The 17500-nt window shown below is 39.3% G+C and overlaps 2 protein-coding genes and 1 non-coding gene across 3 annotated transcripts in view; all 3 read right to left on the reverse strand.

The window, feature by feature from the left end:
• Positions 1 to 17500, reverse strand: part of LOC138059126 (receptor-type tyrosine-protein phosphatase S-like) — a 183748-nt gene that overhangs the window by 35082 nt on the left and 131166 nt on the right. The window contains exon 2 of the mRNA XM_068904661.1: positions 913 to 1224. Within this exon, the coding sequence (XP_068760762.1) occupies positions 913 to 949 (37 nt within the window). The 5' untranslated portion in view covers positions 950 to 1224. The remainder of the gene's footprint in view (positions 1 to 912; positions 1225 to 17500) is intronic.
• On the reverse strand, positions 3074 to 12611 carry LOC138013923 (neural cell adhesion molecule L1-like). The gene is made up of 3 exons (XM_068860958.1): positions 12502 to 12611; positions 5275 to 5562; positions 3074 to 3366 (listed from the first exon to the last, which is right to left on the reverse strand). The coding sequence occupies exons 1-3, from the start codon at positions 12578 to 12580 to the stop codon at positions 3074 to 3076; spliced, it is 660 nt and encodes a 219-aa protein (XP_068717059.1). The 5' UTR covers positions 12581 to 12611.
• Positions 4667 to 4739, reverse strand: Trnat-agu (transfer RNA threonine (anticodon AGU)). The gene has a single exon. It is a non-coding gene; the product is annotated as a tRNA-Thr (tRNA).

Below are 17500 nucleotides of genomic sequence, written 5' to 3' on the forward strand. Positions count from 1 at the left end.
AGGGTAAATGCTCGGAGATATTAGCTACACCAAGCTACTCTAAAAATCCGAGGATAAATAAAGATGTATGATATTATGATATGATATTAAAACATTGAAAACACGGAATTCCCGAAACGGTAAAATAAGCTCCAAAAGGCACAAGAATACACCAGAGATGAGTCATTTTATTGAATGAACGTTAAATTGAACGTTTTTTAGGCTGCATAATCAACGGTATTTTATTTCCCATACAAAGTCTTACAACGCGTTTAAATTCTCAACGGCTCTCTGTCTGCCTATGAAGAGAGTCTTCAGTAATTCTGGGCTGAACCTAAAAGCCAAACTCATGGTCTACCATGCTGTAATCATCTCTACCTTACTGTATGCCTGTCAAAGATGGGTCATCTACGGAAGACACATCTGAAAACTTGAACGATTCTTCAAATTCTGCGAATCAAGTGACAATCCCCAATTACTAACAATGAGGTCAACATTCAAGTAGATATGGAAAGCCTCGCAGCCATCATTACTCAACATCTTGCCCGAATACCAGACTCATGCCTTCTCAAAGAAATCCTCTTCTCAACTTGCATCTGGCAAAAGACCACAAGGTGCCCAAAAAGACACCACAAAGACCAGCTCAAGGCTACCTTGAAGAGGACCGACACAGCCAGTTGGGAAATGGAAGAAGAAGATAATTTGCACCATTACTTATTACTTTCGTGTTGGCCTGCTTCCGGAGATTTCTAACGCTTAGTAGCAAGTGACGTTTCAAGTACAGGCTAACGACACACCTCTTTGGAATGACCAATTGAGTAGAATGCTCAGAAGGAACCACCCACGTGCAACATTGTTTTACAATGATTATACATTATATATGACATTTACATGAAACCAGTATCAACAGCGTGAATGTAAATGTTTACATACCTTTTTGAAGTGTTTTCACTTCATGACATGGGTCCATCAACGGTGACCTTCCAACCTTGGTATAGCCTGCTATTTTAATGCAGTAGATGGTGAAAGGTTTCAGTCCGCCAATTGAAGCACTCGTTTGACTTGCAGTTGCATTCTTACTGAAATATTCAGATTGACCTGTTTCATTGTAAAACACTGTGTACCCAATAATAATGCCATTTCGGTCATCTTGTAGTATTTGCTCCCAGACAACTCTAATGGTGTGAGGATCCTCTGCTTTTGTTCCATCTTGCCCCTTAACGATGACTGGATCAGAGCTGGGTGCTATTTATGAAACACAAACCAAAAAGGTGACCAAAAATCATTCTTTTATATGTACTTTTTCTTAAACTACTTTGCAGTTTATCAAATTTCCTATTTTGCACTTCACCGTTCTTATGAAACCTGCTTTTCTTTTAAACATTTTAGTAATTTCGTGCACATTTTACTAAACATCGCGGACACCACTGGTGCCGTTTTTATTGTCATTGCTAAAACAATTAGAGTCACCTGAGGAACTCCCTGCAGAACTCTTAAGAAAAATCTGCAGTAAGAGGGACTGGTCTCCCAAACAAGGGAGCAAAATCAACAACAGGAGGTAATGAAACAAATTAGGCCTGATTACTTAATTGGTTACACGCAAGGTACGCTCAAGCATACAGTAGCCAAGAAAAAAAGAAGGGCTAATGGATGATTAGGCCATACTGCTTCTGTAGCTTGGTAGGATCACTGAAAAGGTCAAAATTGGAGGAAGAGGAGGACGAGGAGAAGGAAAACGGAGGAACAAAATTTTGTGTCAGCTTAAGTACGCTGCACAAAAACGTTAAATACAAGTTATTGGTTTGTTAACAGGTGACAATACTCAGTACCCTTATACATGTATGTATCTGCCTTGACAAAAGAAGAGGAATAAGTATCACCAATAATTTTAAACTCACTTTCTTTAAATATAATCGTTATTTGAACAATCTACATTAGCAAGGAGGGAGGAGTGAGGGAAGTCAAACCACATCAGTCAAGTTGAGACACATAGTTAAATTCGTCTTTAAAATCCATAAGATCTGACCGTTCATATTTATCAAGATCTCAAGGTTTAAAAGCAAATGGATAATTTCAAAACAATGCCATGTCACTTCATTCTTTGCATTTAAACTTCTGTTCTCAAATTTCTGGCCCCTTTTCAGCAAAAGAGTATCCTTTTGAGAAATGCTGAGCGTAGTTGAGCAAATGTCAATTTGAATTTGTTGTCGTGCTTGAGAATAGACTGGGAACAGTCTCTATTTTTCAATGACACAGTTGAGTGCGAGATTGCGTGACACGCCCCGTTTTCACTACTAATTTGCATAAAATAATAATTTCACTCGTCGTGGTCTAGCTCGGGAACTGATTTTCTCTACGCTCAACGGTTGAAGACGTTGAAGAACAATTTGACTCGGTGGCCAAAGACTGAACATATACGGTTGAATGATGATCAATGACGACCCACTAGAAAAGTACACTCGACTCGAAGGCTGTGACTGTAAGATTCTCTTCCACGACGTGTACGTGACGTTATTTCGGGTATCAATACCCCGGATAATAGACATGACCCACCACAATCGACTGCGCATGCTTCCGATCTTACATTCAAATTTTGATTTTTTTGGCTAATGTCAAGAATAGTATGCTGCCTCGCTAAGGCTCGCCAGCAATGAAATGTTAATTAATAAAACCCACTGGGAACTCGAAAACATCCGAGTCCCAGATGGGATTCGAACCCACGACCCTCCGTGATCTAGTCGGATGCTCTAACCACTGAGATACTGGAGACTCTATGGTGAGCATGGGTGAAATGTGTGTGAGACCCACATTTCACTTTTGCTCACCATAGAGTCTCCAGTAGCTCATTTGTTGAATAATAATTGATGATGTACAGCTCTTTATAGCGCCTTAGAAACTGCGGTAGGTCGAAAGTTGTGCATATCCTCCGCTTTCAGTGCTTTTTTTGAACAACGGGATGACATGAGCGGCTTTCTATTCTGAGCGGTCTACCCCACCTGCAAAGAGATGTTAATAATTGCAGTCAGGGGGATGCTCGCCCAATCCTAATAGAGTACCTTTGTTGAATGTATTAAAATTTACGCAATTGCAAGGACTACTTACGGTCCTCAAATGTCGTTGCATTCAGTAGTCTTGAAGCATTTCCCAGCTCTGTAGTTTTCCCTCTCACTTTGATGTAATAGGTGGTAAATTTTCTCAAATCAGTCAATAGTCTCTGAAAAGTACTTCCTGTGACTTGAGCTTCTGTTTCCTGGTCATGTTTTTCTTGTCCATAAGATATTATGTAATTGGTTATTATTCCATTTTTCAAAGCTGGTTCCTTCCATGATACAAGAATGGATGTAGATGATTTGGCCCGGAGCATCACATCCCGTGGATGACTAGGACCTAGAACATACATTTAACAAACATACGGTCATCCTGTTGGTTTGAAACTTTGTTACTCCTTTACAACAATAATTGCAAGAAAAGCTCTTGTCAACATTTCACTCCAAGTATAACTGATTATGATTATATTGCCTTACTGTATGTCAGTGGCCTTTGTGTCAATATTAAGAGCCTTTTACACCTCTACAACTTTGCACCTGAAGACTCGGAATGTATAATAATCAGAGCTCAAATGCCACCACTGACAAAGACATCACAATCGGATCAAGGCCACCCTGCTTCGTATGGAAAACTGTTTAAGAGAGTTTTCAGTAATCCTGGGCTGAACCTAAAAGCCAAACTCATGGTCTACCATGCTGTAATCATCTCTACCTTACTGTATGCCTGTCAAAGATGGGTCATCTACGGAAGACACATCTGAAAACTTGAACGATTCTTCAAATTCTGCGAATCAAGTGACAATCCCCAATTACTAACAATGAGGTCAACATTCAAGTAGATATGGAAAGCCTCGCAGCCATCATTACTCAACATCTTGCCCGAATACCAGACTCATGCCTTCTCAAAGAAATCCTCTTCTCAACTTGCATCTGGCAAAAGACCACAAGGTGCCCCGAAAGGACACCGCAAAGACCAGCTCAAAGCTACCTTGAAGACGACCGACACAGCCAGCTCGGAGATGGAAGATGGAGATAATTTGCACCACTACTTATTACTTTCGCGTTGGCCTGCTTCCGGAGATTTCTAACGCTTAGTAGCAAATGACGTGTCAAGTACAGCCTAACGCACACCTCTATATATATATATATAGTCAGTTAAGTAGATCCCTTGAGCCAACAACGTATCACCCCCAGGAGGATCGCAAATGGATTCACAGTCCAAGTTGAGGAGAAATTGAGAGAAAGTTACAGGAAACTCAACACTGGACAACTTCTGGGGAAAACTGTAATTGCCCTGAGCGGGATTTGAACCCACGTCCCCCTGATCACTAGTCGGGTGTGATGACCACTACATGTATTAGGACACCATGTTGGAAACATGGCTGATTAATCACTTAATGTGTGGCATTTACGTGGGACTCCCTAAGGGCCAGTTTTTCTATGTGATAACGCTGGATCAACATGTGATTCACAGGCGGACAAGGGTAATTAATGTAAAGAGTCAGTTAAGTAGATCCCTTGAGCCAACAACGTATCACCCCCAGGAGGATCGCAAATGGATTCACAGTCCAAGTTGAGGAGAAATTGAGAGAAAGTTACAGGAAACTCAACACTGGACAACTTCTGGGGAAAACTGTAATTGCCCTGAGCGGGATTTGAACCCACGTCCCCCTGATCACTAGTCGGGTGTGATGACCACTACACTATCAGGACAACCATGCTGGCAACATGGCTGATTAATCACTTAATGTGTGGCATTTACGTGGGACTCCCTAAGGGCCAATTTAGGGAGTCCCACGTAAATACCACACATTAAATTTGGGGAATGTCCAATGGATGATTAGGCCATACTGCTTCTGTAGCTTGGTAGGATCACTGAAAAGGTCAAAATTGGAGGAGGAGGAGGAGGAGGAACAAAATTTTGTGTCTGATTAAGTGCGCTTCACAAAAATGTTAAATACAAGTTACTGGTTTATTAACAGATGACAGTGCAAGACCTACTCAGTACCCTTACATGTATGTCCCTTGACAAAAGAAGAGGAGTAAGCATCTTCATTCCTACCAATAACTTTTAACTCACTTTCTTTAAATATGGCAGCACAATGTAGATGTAAGTGCCACCAAGCAAACCTAAACATTGTACTGATTATTGAAAAAGACAAAAACTAAAGCACAAGTTGCTGCTTTTAGACATTTGTGGCCAATGCTCTTTAATCGTTGCTCATATTTTTCATGATCATATACTTACCAGAGGATTGCACTGTCAGTGGAAACGACCAATTGCTGTCTCCTTTCCCATTGAATGCCTGTACTTCAATAGTATAGTTGGTGTATGGTGATATGTTACTGAGTATAGCTACTCTAGATTTGTTTGCTACAATAACCTTTTGAGATGTTTTTGATGCCCCATCATCCTCCCACCGCACATTGTACCCTGTAATTCCATCACCAACATAATCAGGTGCACTCCATGTAATGTTAATGGATGTTGCTAGAATAGATGTTGCTATTGGACGGGATGGTTTGCCTGGTATACCTAAAGAAAATTCATAAGATCATCAAAAAAAGAAAGGCAACTACCAGTACAGTGGTACACTATGTCAAAAGGATCCTTCACCTACATCATCCATTTCTAAGACCCATTGGTTTCTGGTTCCAGACAGTGCAACACAGTGTTTAAAAATATCAGAAACCTGGCCACGTATCTGGTGCAGGTTAAATTTGATTTCAGGTCAATTTGCTTTTGACCTACAATAGCTTAAAATGTTTTCAACCTAGGTTGAAATTGCAAGAGGTAAAGACACATGTAAATGGAAACCCAAGAGTTATTAGAAAGTATGTGTACATTTGCAAGTAAGTTGGTCCTAGAGGTTAAGTGGATTAACTTACTGTACCTTAAATTTTTGATGAGTTGTTTTATAAAATGCCAATACTTGTTAATTAAGTCTAGGCACTGACTTTAAATCGGCGGATCTGTCAAGCACAGGTCACATTTCACAGGTCACCGGTTGCAGGTTATTGTTTAATTCACCTTTTGGAAAGTAACCAAAACCCTCAATTTGGCTAACCCAGCTAAGCCTAAGGTTGGTTTTTAGGCCTAGGGTCAGCCAAAAAGGCCAGGTAACTAAGCACATAACTGTGAAAAGGTCTATTTGAGCAAGTAGCACATTTGGATGAAGGGGCATTTGGTTCAAATCCTATGAGTGGCATGGAATGCTGGAAACTCAAGGTAAGTGATACAGTCTGTAGGTAGTAATGAAGGGATAGATGGGGCTAGAGAGGAAGAATGGAAGGGAAGGGAGAGACGAGAAGGGAAGGGAGAGACGGGAAGGAAAAGGAGAAATGGGAAATAGAAGAGGAACGGATGGAAGGGAAAGATGGAGGAGGAATTTAATCAATCTCTCTTTTTTCATTATTTCTTTTTCAAAAGTCTACGGGCAAGTGGCCCATTACGCCGGATCTTATCCCCAGTTTCCATAAAGGCTTGCAGCTTAATTAATATGCACATGTGCTGTTCCTATGAAGCCCTGAATTCTATAGTCTGCGTACTATGTTCTATAGTCTTACGCTCTATGATTATTTCTTACAGCACCTCCTTCAAGCGGAAATCTTTTTAATGCAACAGTGAATTTTCCAACACCAACTTTTGTAAATCCAGCTACTCTTACAGAGTAACTTGCAAACTTGAGCTCTGCGATTTTGTGCATGAAAATGTCCGGCTTAACATCTACACTCTGCTCAGTGTCAGATCCCTCCTTTCTATAGAGGATTCTGTAACCCAGGAGTTTTCCTTGTTGCTTCTTTTGTGGTATTGCACCCCATAAGATATCCAAAGTAAGGGAAGAGCTTGAATTTAACTTAAAGTTTCCAGGTGCCACGCTGAAATTTGCGAAATTTTAACAATATTTTAAGAATAAAGCCGAGGCTGAGATCTTGAAAAGGATAGATATAATTTTGTTTGTTGAAACATCTGTAAATACAATACAATTTTAGTATGGGTAATCAAATGGTGACACGTGAAATTAGGGAATAATTTCACGCGCGATTGTCCAAATTCTAATAATTCCCGAGCCTTTAGGCGAGGGAAATTATTTGATTTTGGACAAAACGCAAGTGAAATTATTCCCTAATTTCACGGGTATACCATTTGATTAGCTATTAATAACATGGGTGACAAATTACTCCTTAATTTTCAAACCTGGACGCCATTTTAGCACTATATGAAAAGTTACCATGGCAACAATGTAATTTCACCTGTGAAATTATAAATTAACGCTGAAATTTCGCGCCAGGAGTAATTTGTCTTTCATATTATTATGTTTTTAACTTAACCGTATAAAATTATTCCTTTCTCTGAACGGCGAAACTAGCCAACAAAACGAAAAAACCTGCACTACAGCTAGCTATAGCGATGCGATGGAGCACGTGTAACGCGATACAGATCTAGATACCAAACACTTGTAATTGATACCCAAATAAATTCTAAATCGCAAATGTCATAAGCTATAATTAAAGAATAATACAAGAATATTGTACTAAGAAAAACAACATTCTTATGTATAAAAAAAGTGTGTATACAATTCTAGCGGCTGCATTTTGTACTATCAGTAATTTTGAAGTGTTTTGGTAGTCCATACAAGAGACCATTACAATAGTCCAATCTACTCAAGACAAATGCATGTATTAGCTTCTCTGTGGAATCTCTGCTAAAGTATTTTCTGATTCTTCTGATATTATGCAGGTGGAAAAAAGGACTTTTACAAGTCTTAATCACACGTGGCTTCACAATAAACGTATTGACTAGATTTACTTTCATTGTTAATTTCAGTTTACAGTGTCCCCACTGAATTAGCGCTCCAGCGCTAGAACGACTAGACACTTAAATGAAGTTCCTTTCCTTTCCTTGTCAATCCACACTCCAAGATTCCTGAGAGAATCTGTCGAGGAATATACCTCTGCTTCACCAATTCTCAACGTACTGATACTAACTTTTCGAACCTGAGCATTAGTACCTAGCAAAACAAACTCAGTTGTATCATCATTGATAAGTAGTCTGTCCCATATCATCCACTTTCGAATTTCATGTAGACATTCTTCCATAGCCGCTATAGCGTTTTTTTTTGTGCAGTAATATCATCTGGCTTGAACTCTAGAAACATCTGCGTATCGTCAGCATAACAGTGTACACTTGGTAGATATTGCTTAATGATAGTAAACCGCTAGTATAGCTTATATAGAACAACAACGGTCCAAGACAAGACCATTGTGGAACACCACAATTTAGGTCAAAACGGGACAATTTGCCATTGTCAATGACAATACGCTGAGTTCTATTTGTCAAATAAGATCTTACCCAACTAAGTGCGCTATCCAAGCACTTATGTCCCTCTACTTATGTACATATCTCTATCCAAGATACCAAACCTGTGCTCAAGACGATGTAGTAAAACGTCATGATCCACAGTATCTAACGCAGAACTGCCGCGAGTGAGGTCAAGAAATACTGACCTGACCTCGGTTGTTCAAAAGGTGGATAACGCTATCCACCGGATAAATCGCTATCCAGCGGATAAACATTAGCAAAACCAATTGAGTTATCCAGTGGATAGTGATTTATCCAGTGGATAACGCTATCCACCCTTCGAACAACTGGGGCCAGAAGAACAACGTGTTGTTTATTCATATGAAGCAAGATATCATTACACACTCGCATCAGTGCAGTTTCAGTGCTATGGAAAGAGCGATACGCCGATTGAAATTCAGGAAATTAGTTGTTAGAAGACATCAATTGAAATATTTGTTGGGCTACTACCTTTTCTGTGGTCTTTCAGATTTTGAGAGAAAGGTAAGGTTACTCACAGGAGGATAGTTTTTTTTTAAAATCAGATCCAGGTTAGATTTTTTTTAATTTTGGCTTCACCAAGGCCTCCTTCCAGATTTTAGGGAGAATGGCACTACTCAATGATGAGTTGGCAATATTAGATATGGATAGTAGAAGTTCATTTATACATTCCTTCACAACTTGTGTTGGAACAGGATCATTATCATCACATGTTTTGCTTGGTGCCTTAATTACTAACTTCTCGGTGTCATCCATTAACTGGACAGGTTGGAATACAGTAAACGGTGTTCCAGAGAATGAAGGTTGTAATGAGACAATTCTCCCTCATCTATAGCTAGTGTCTGTAGACTGTCCAGTTTCAGATGAATGTTCTCAATCTTTTGAATAAAGAACTGTCCGAAGTCATTGGCCAAAGAGACGGAGTCATTATGTTGGGGATACTGTTCATCTGAAGAACCACTAAAAAGAGTACTAGCAGCTTTAAATAGCTTCCTTTGGTTATCGCTGATATTATCAATAAACGTTTTGTAATAATTACGTCTAGCTTGGTCAGTTAGGGGAACAGTACGGTTACGAGCTTTGACAAATAACTCTTTATCAGGTGAAAGACGTGTTCTTCTCCATACACGCTCACGTTTTCGACGTAGTTGTTTTGCCGTCTTAATTTCATCATTGAACCACAGAACACAAGGACGAACAGTTATGGTCTTAATAATTAAAGGAACGTATTTATCGAGTAAATCCGATAAGGTAGTATTATTAAGCAAGTCATTAGATCATCAATAGCTTCTGGTGGTTCTAGGCATACTGTGGTTGATCGAATATCCTTCTTAAAAGACTCAATATCAATGGACTTAATTTTCCTATATCGCACGTCTTTAGTCAATAACGGTTGCTTTTTATCCGTCAGCTTGCATAGTACCATACGAGGGTCTGACATAAAGCAGCCCGATATGGGCGTGGTTAGAACTATATTGTTCAATTCACGAGTTATTATTAAATCCAAAGTGTGACCCGACTCATGTGTTGGTGTTCTTGCATGTTGGGTTAGCGCCATCGATTCCAACAGATCTATAAACTTCACAGTGTCAGCATTATCGTTTACGTCCACATGAATATTCATTTCACCAGTTGTCAAGAGAGGTTCAGTTGACAATACAATGGACTCCAAATAATCCAGAAATTCATCCAGAAAAGTAGACACCGTGACAGTGTGTGTTGAAGAATACGGGGTGCGGGTACGGGATACTTTTCGAGCTTAACAAATTTGCATACGTGTGTTGAAATATCATACGGGAGGATTTTTGTGGTAGTGCACTGTAAGCAGCGCATAAGTCACGAAAATAAACAGATCTGTTGGAAGCGTGCTTGAGTTTCAACAAAATGAGCCCCAAAATCGGCAAAAAATTGTGACGCTGATGAATAATAAAGTAGCTGCTATTCCACAAAAATCCTCCCGTATCACATTTCAACACACTTATGCAAATTTGTTAAGCTCGAAAATTACAAAACATGATAAATTCACAAAAAGTGGAAATTTCACGAAAATCTTTTTCTGCGAAAACTTTATTGAAACAAACAACACATTTGCTATTAGAGGAAGAAAACCCTTCCTATTTCAATTGCGTGCGTGCAAACGAGACACACAATCGGTGTCACAAAGCATATGCAATTAAATAAATTTCTGACAGTTCACATCAAACCCTTTCATTCAAATAATTTTTCACTTTCACATTTCAATTTTTTTTTACCTTTGCAGAGTTGAGTACAAAATGAATGTAACTTGCCAGACAACTTAGATGCGACTTCAGTAAACACTGTGATGCATTCAAGGCGTTCGATTCCTTTAATGTTTGTTAAATCCATAAAAAAATTGCCATTTGATTTCAGTGTTGTATATAATACCAAGTTAGTAAAATATTAGAGACAAAGCTAACGTAATATCCAACGGCGAAAAATGAAATTGTCGTCGAAGACCATTACTCGTCGCTTTAAAGCTTCCAGATATTTATTTTTCACCATCTGTCTTGTTTATCCAATTGACGTTCCATTCTTGAGCTCCATAAGCGTATATTTTGTTTAAAGATGCACTAAAACGCCATTCGCGTTACAATGACTTTCGACGCCATTGCAGGTTAATAATTAAATGTTCTCCTGTGTGCACCAGAGAAATCTACGCATTACCCCAGCCCCCTCAAACCTAACAATTGCGCACAGAAGACTCCATGCACAAAGACACCACTTAGCAGGGGAGTGACAGGCAAGCCTTTTCATGACACGGAAAAACAAAAACAAACAAACGCATTTTCTAACTGGATTGCCTATGGCAACCCAGTAACAACATTTCGAGACCAGTTTCAACGTCTCCGAACGAGTTTTGTACCTTTTATCAAAGTTAATCCAGGGACTGGTTACGAAACCCTGGGAATTTCAAAAGCAGGAACAATATACGTCGCAATTAGATGTTGAACCGACCGTGACCCTGCACAATCTTTTGTTTTTGGTTCGCAAGTTAATATCGAATAAATTAGTCGAAGCTTTTGATTGGTTATCCTGCCGAAAAAAGCGTGTTTTTGTCGGGTTTTGTGCAGGGTCAAGGCCAAAAAAGCGAACAAAAACATGAAACAAAGAAATTTGTTGAGTTTCATAACCAGCCTACGTCTATTAACTATGCTTTTATGTTACACGGTGCAACGCCTGCTGAAACTTTTTTTGCAGCGCCTTCGCACACAAGTTTCAGCTAAAAGTTTCAACGTGAAACTGCGGCTTAAATGTAAATATTTTAGATCTATTGAACTTGCGAGTCTACGGAACTGGCGCTGTCACGCAACGTGTCAACAAATCGTAGTTTGTACAGGGGACCTCCTAAACTGGCATGAACTTTGACACTATGATATCTCAATGAAAAAACGTGGATTTTAGCAATAGACAGAGGCTGAAAGTCGGCTAGTGAAATTATTTATTTAAGTGACGGCGTCGAACGCACTCCCATAATCTTTGATTACTACTAGTTTGCATATATTAATTAGGGGGAGGGGGGGGGGGGGAATGAAAATAACAATGGCGTTGCTGCAGGCGCTTCCTTCCCCTCTCCCTCGCACTCCCCTCGCTTCGCACGTGAGCTTTCCCTTTCCCTTTCCCTCAAGCGCCTCCCACGCAGGCTTCCACACGGGAAAAAAAGAGAAGAAAAAAAAAAGAATAAATTTAACTCGTTTTCCGACTGATTTCCATATGGCAAACCAATAATAACATTCAAAATACCAAATAATTTCGGCTCGATCGGAGCTGATCGAAGTATGCAAATATCGTTACTCCATTTCATTTTAAAACTAAAAATTTTGTTTAAAAGTGGAGGAAATTAAAACGCACGCGTGAGTAAGAAAGGATGTTTTGGGAAACTTCTGGGAATGTTTAAAAATTGTTATAAGCTTAAGTATAACGTCAAGTATATAACTTTATTCATGAACAAACAAGCTCGTTTCCATACGATGCCGAAGAAGGAACGGATAATCATAAACGATTATTGAAAGCTGCTTCCAGGAAACTATAGTTACAAAGAAAACCTGACCCACTCTGAACAATCAAGCACGATGAACCGTCTCGCAACGATAAAAGAAAACGAAACAATGTTACCTGTTTCTTGCGATAATATGTTGTTGACCAGAATTAAAGTCGTCCACAAATAAGAGCATTTCCAAACAAAAAAGGCCATTTTACTTGGAATTTTTTTACCAGACGAGCACTTTTCACCTCTTCAGCAGTAAACACGTACCTCGGTGAAAGAGGACTTTGATTGGCTACCACTCCGACATATGTAGCAAGTGTAGCAAAGAATTTGATTGGTTGACCAAACAATGACCAACAGCAAGCAAGCTATTTGATTGGCTGATTAAGCATACTGAAGCGATCATCTTTCATTCGGTCAATATTGTAACGCACCGCATAAATAAAGATGACCTGCAGCCGGCAGCGGGCCACGAATTCAAATTAACACCTGTAATGAGTGGGCGGAAAAGTCTGTCTGCGACGCAGGCTAAGATAAGAGAGAATTTGTGAAGAAGATGAATTAAACACCCACTTGAAACTTTAGTCTTTGAAGAAAAATAGTGGCTGCAGATAGCGATTGAAAGAACGGAGTTACGGAAGAACGAATGGTGAACAACTTTTGTAGGTTGGATTCGCTCTGACGAAGGGCTAACGCTCGAAACATCAGCTTTTAGAATCCCTGTACGGTGGTCAATTTACATCATCAACTCCGTTGATAAAACCAAATTTTTGTAGGTTGTGTATATGTGGTGTAAATCTGAAGATAAATTTCACTCAGCAGACACATATGAGAATTAAAACTCTAACAATGGAAGACAACAGAGAGAGTTATTCCGTACGGTGCACATGGCTATTACATGTTAATTGAAAGTGACCTCTGTACCATGTTCGGACGTGACTCAGAATCTTTATTTTAGAGACTCATCTAGTTGTTGGTTTCGGGTTTTATATTTTGTCCAAAAAATGAATTTACATAGCAACGACAAAGGGTTGACATTTGAGAAAAGCTGCGAGAGAATAAAAAGTATGCTAATACTAATACACTTCCTTTTAATATGGAAAACACGCTTAATTAATGTCACTTTTTGTGCTTTGCCTTTCGCCTTTGTTTAAATCGGATACCAGAGAAGGGTCTTTCTCTTCCAAAAGGAATCTAAGACGATTTCGTGCTTCTGTCTAAAAGTAATGGTCGGAGTATTTAATCTATTTAAGTCTCTATGCCATCAGAAAAACGTCCTGATCTGACTTGACTGAAATTTTGAACTCTAGAGTGGATCGCGACTTGACAAGGACAAATCGAGAAGCAACATTTTATTATTACCTTTGTAGTTTTAATACGCCAGTACATACAATCATTTATTTTCCCGTCAATTATTTATTTAGACGCAGCTAAACCACGCTTTCATATGCATTTTTAATACTCGGTCGGTCTAAATGCCACGTATTAAAAAAAATGCAAGAGATTATAATCTCTTGAAAATGACATCAGGAAGTACACTTCGTAAAAAAATCTTTTCTTTTTTTTTTTATTTCTCGCTGTTTTTAGATTTAAACTCAAGGAGCTACACCAATGCGACGGTAAATTAATTTAAACACTAGCCAAATTATATGCAGCTAAACCAGTGACGTCTTCGTCTTTAATTTTGCTCGGTAACATTAATAAACCGAATGTGGTTCAGCGTTGTCTGTACTCTTATCGACAACGATATTCATAACGGCCAACTGGAAAACATGGACTGGACTCTGGACTGGACTTTGGACTGGACTCTGGACTGGACTCTGGACTGGACCCTGGACTGGACTTTATTAAACGAAGTTAATATTTAACCAATCATATAACGATTAACCGCTTCTATTTAATTATTAATTAATTATTAATTAATTCTATTTAATTAATTTATTTAATTAATTTAATTATTAATTATTAACCAGCGAGAATGAGAATGGATGTTTTTTTCAAAGGGAACATAAACGAAAAATCGAACGATGCTGCCCAGAAAATTTAAATCAAGTTCATTTCACACGAAACCACGCTGATGTAAATGTACCGATAACACTAAAAAGGTTGATGACAGTTCGTTTTTTTCGGCGTATGTTAGCTTGGGTAATTTGTGAAAGACGTAACTGCAAAAATATTCGAAAAAGAAAAGAAAGTGACGAAGGAACTATACATTCTTGTGCAGTTAATTTGTGCATTGTATGGAATGGGAATAAAGTAGCGTGCGAAAAAGGACGATTGTCTAATAAAGGCTAAAGGATTGCCTAACAAAGGCTACTTATTCCGAAACGAAAAGATATTCCTGATAAGTAATTTCAAAGCAAGATAATTTTAAGGCGTTGTGGCTCCCTCCCTGTTACATAGTTTTAGTTCATGTTAAGCGCGACCGCAAAGCGATCGCGCTTAACTTATCGAATATATTGAATTGGACTACATTCCTTATATTCTTTAGACAGCGCACGCATGAGATATATCGTCGTCATAGTATTCACGTGAAAGTAGCTTGCCTTGATTGAAAGTTACTGGGTAGCATTGTTAGATTTTTCGTTTACGTTCCCTTTGAAAAAAACATCCATTCTCATTCTCATTCTCGCTGGTGAATAATTAAATAGAAGCGGTTAATCGTTATATTATTGGTTAAATATTAGCTTCGTTTAATTAACTTCGTTTAATAAAGTCAAGTCCAGGGTCCAGTCCAGAGTCCAGTCCAAAGTCCAGTCCAGAGTCCAGTCCATGTTTTCCAGTTGGCCATTCATAACAGTGCTCACAATGTTGACCTGTAATGACGAATATCGTTGTCGATAAGAGTACAGACACCTCTGAACCACATTCTATTTGTTTTTTAACACAATATGCAGGGAGTAAAGCATGTTCGAGTTTGGATTCGAGTTTATTCATTCAACGTCAAAGTGAACGTTTTTTTCAGAGCGTGCCCAAGATCAGACAAAGAAAGAGCAAACGTTAGGTGGGTTCATACCAGCGGAATAAGTACACCTTAAGTATACCCGAGCTCAAGTATACTTAAGATCGTCCATGTTTACTTACCGTGATGAGCGTTCATATTAGAATTCAAAGTATGCTTTCAAGGTAATCGTGTTGTCAATCAATTTCCCGCCGCACAACATGCTTGATTGACGTCCGTTTCCGGAATGTGTTTTGATAGTAGATAAGTAAGCTCGTAAGGATGGTCTGAACTAGACTTGAGAGTGTACTTCGGCTTCTTTGAAGGCAATAAGTTACCATGGCCACAAAGTACGCTACTTGAGCTGAAATTAAAGCCGCTCACATCTGAAGTAGGGCTCAAGTGTACTTAAGGTATCCTTAGTCCGCTAGCATGAACCCACCTGTTCACAAACTTTCTCGCAATCTGTGATGTTAAAAGCCTCCATAGTTGCACACTTCAATGATCTGTCTGGATGCCACTGTCAACCTCATTAGTAAACAAGATTTTACAATAGGACAAGAATGTTAAAGGCCGGGACACACCAGGCGATGAGTCGCTGCGACACGTCGCGGGGACGACTCGCCGCAACAATTCGCCTTGTGTGACACGGTTAATTTCATGAAAATCATTGTCGCTGCGGCAGAATTTTGTCGCCGCGATCAGTCGCACGAATTCAAACTAGTGTGTATACTTCCGGCAACAAGTCGCTGCGACAAAATATAAATGAACCAATGAGAGAGCGTCATATGGTCAGCCATATTGAATTAGAAAACTAGTTCATATTCCCCCTCATACGAGATCAATGCGTGTGTACCGAACAGGCGTCGTGTCGCAGCGACTTGTTTTGCTAGTAGTACACATGGAGAAACTTGTAGCAGAGACATGTAGCTGCAACTTGTCGCCTATTGTGTCCCGGCCTTAAAAGTCAACAGTTGCACACTACGATGGTCTATATGGATCCTACTCTTAATATCACTACTTCTAGCTGAAAACTGATCAATTAGGTTATGCAGAAGAAATTTAATCGAAACTCTTTCCATCGGGACCAGTCATTAAGTGTTTAATGTTAAAACCAGGGACGACAAGTAGATTTTTCTTTGAAAGACCCAAGATCTCTTGGCGGATGATAACTTTAAAGAAGATCTTTAATGTAAGTAGGAGGCAAACCTTGAAGAGTCTTGTAGGCAACGGTAAGTACTTTAGATTCAATTCGGAGTTCAATCGGAAGCCAATGAAGATTCGCAAGAACAGGTGTAATATGGCAGAACTTGGGCGAAACAGTAACAACACGAGCATCTGCATTCTGTACACGTTGGAGCTGTTTAATCACGCGCTTAGGTAAACCATACAGTAACGAATTACAGTAGTCAAGTTTTGATGTAACGAGGGCATAAAAAAGAAGCTGAGCTGCATCAAAGGTGAGATATTTACCAATAAGACTAATTTTACGGAGATGATAGAATGCCGATTTGCAAATCGCAGTCACCTGAGGAACCATACTCAGAGATTCGTCAAAAAGAACTCCAATGTTACTTGCTTTTGGAGAAGCCAGCACTCTCATCACAGACGTGAATATGTGACTAGGTTGTTTAATTTTAATCTGTTTAGAAGCATCCAGCTATCAATTTCTCGTACGCAGGTTTCCAACCTAGACTTGCTCAGTTCCATATCGTTAAGGGATGACGTCTCGAATGTTACATAAAGCTGCGTATCATCCGCTTAAAAATGAACTTAGTTTGTGCTTTCTGGCGATATCATTTAGTGGAGAGGTGTACAATGAGTATAAAAGAGGAGCAAGGACCGACCCTTAGGTACACCGAACTGCAGAACATGACTCTCAGAGGTCGAGCCATTAACAATTACAAATTGGGTGCGATTGCTCAAATATGATCGAAACCAATCCAAAGCAGTACCTCCAATTCCAAATCGATGAGAAAGGCGGGAAAGTAAGATACAGTGATCCACAGTGTCAAATGCAGCGGAAAGATCAAGAAGTACCAAAATCACTGATCTTGTCTAATCTTTTCTGATCTAAGGCAATTGCGATACAATAATACAATACATACTTAATTGACCGCTCCCCATAGGGGCTTTTCAGGGCCAATGAAACAATCAACGAAACAACAGAAAGCAACAACAACAAC

This window comes from Montipora capricornis, chromosome 8 (genome assembly GCF_036669925.1).
Source record: "Montipora capricornis isolate CH-2021 chromosome 8, ASM3666992v2, whole genome shotgun sequence".
Classification (NCBI taxonomy): Eukaryota; Metazoa; Cnidaria; class Anthozoa; order Scleractinia; family Acroporidae; genus Montipora; species Montipora capricornis.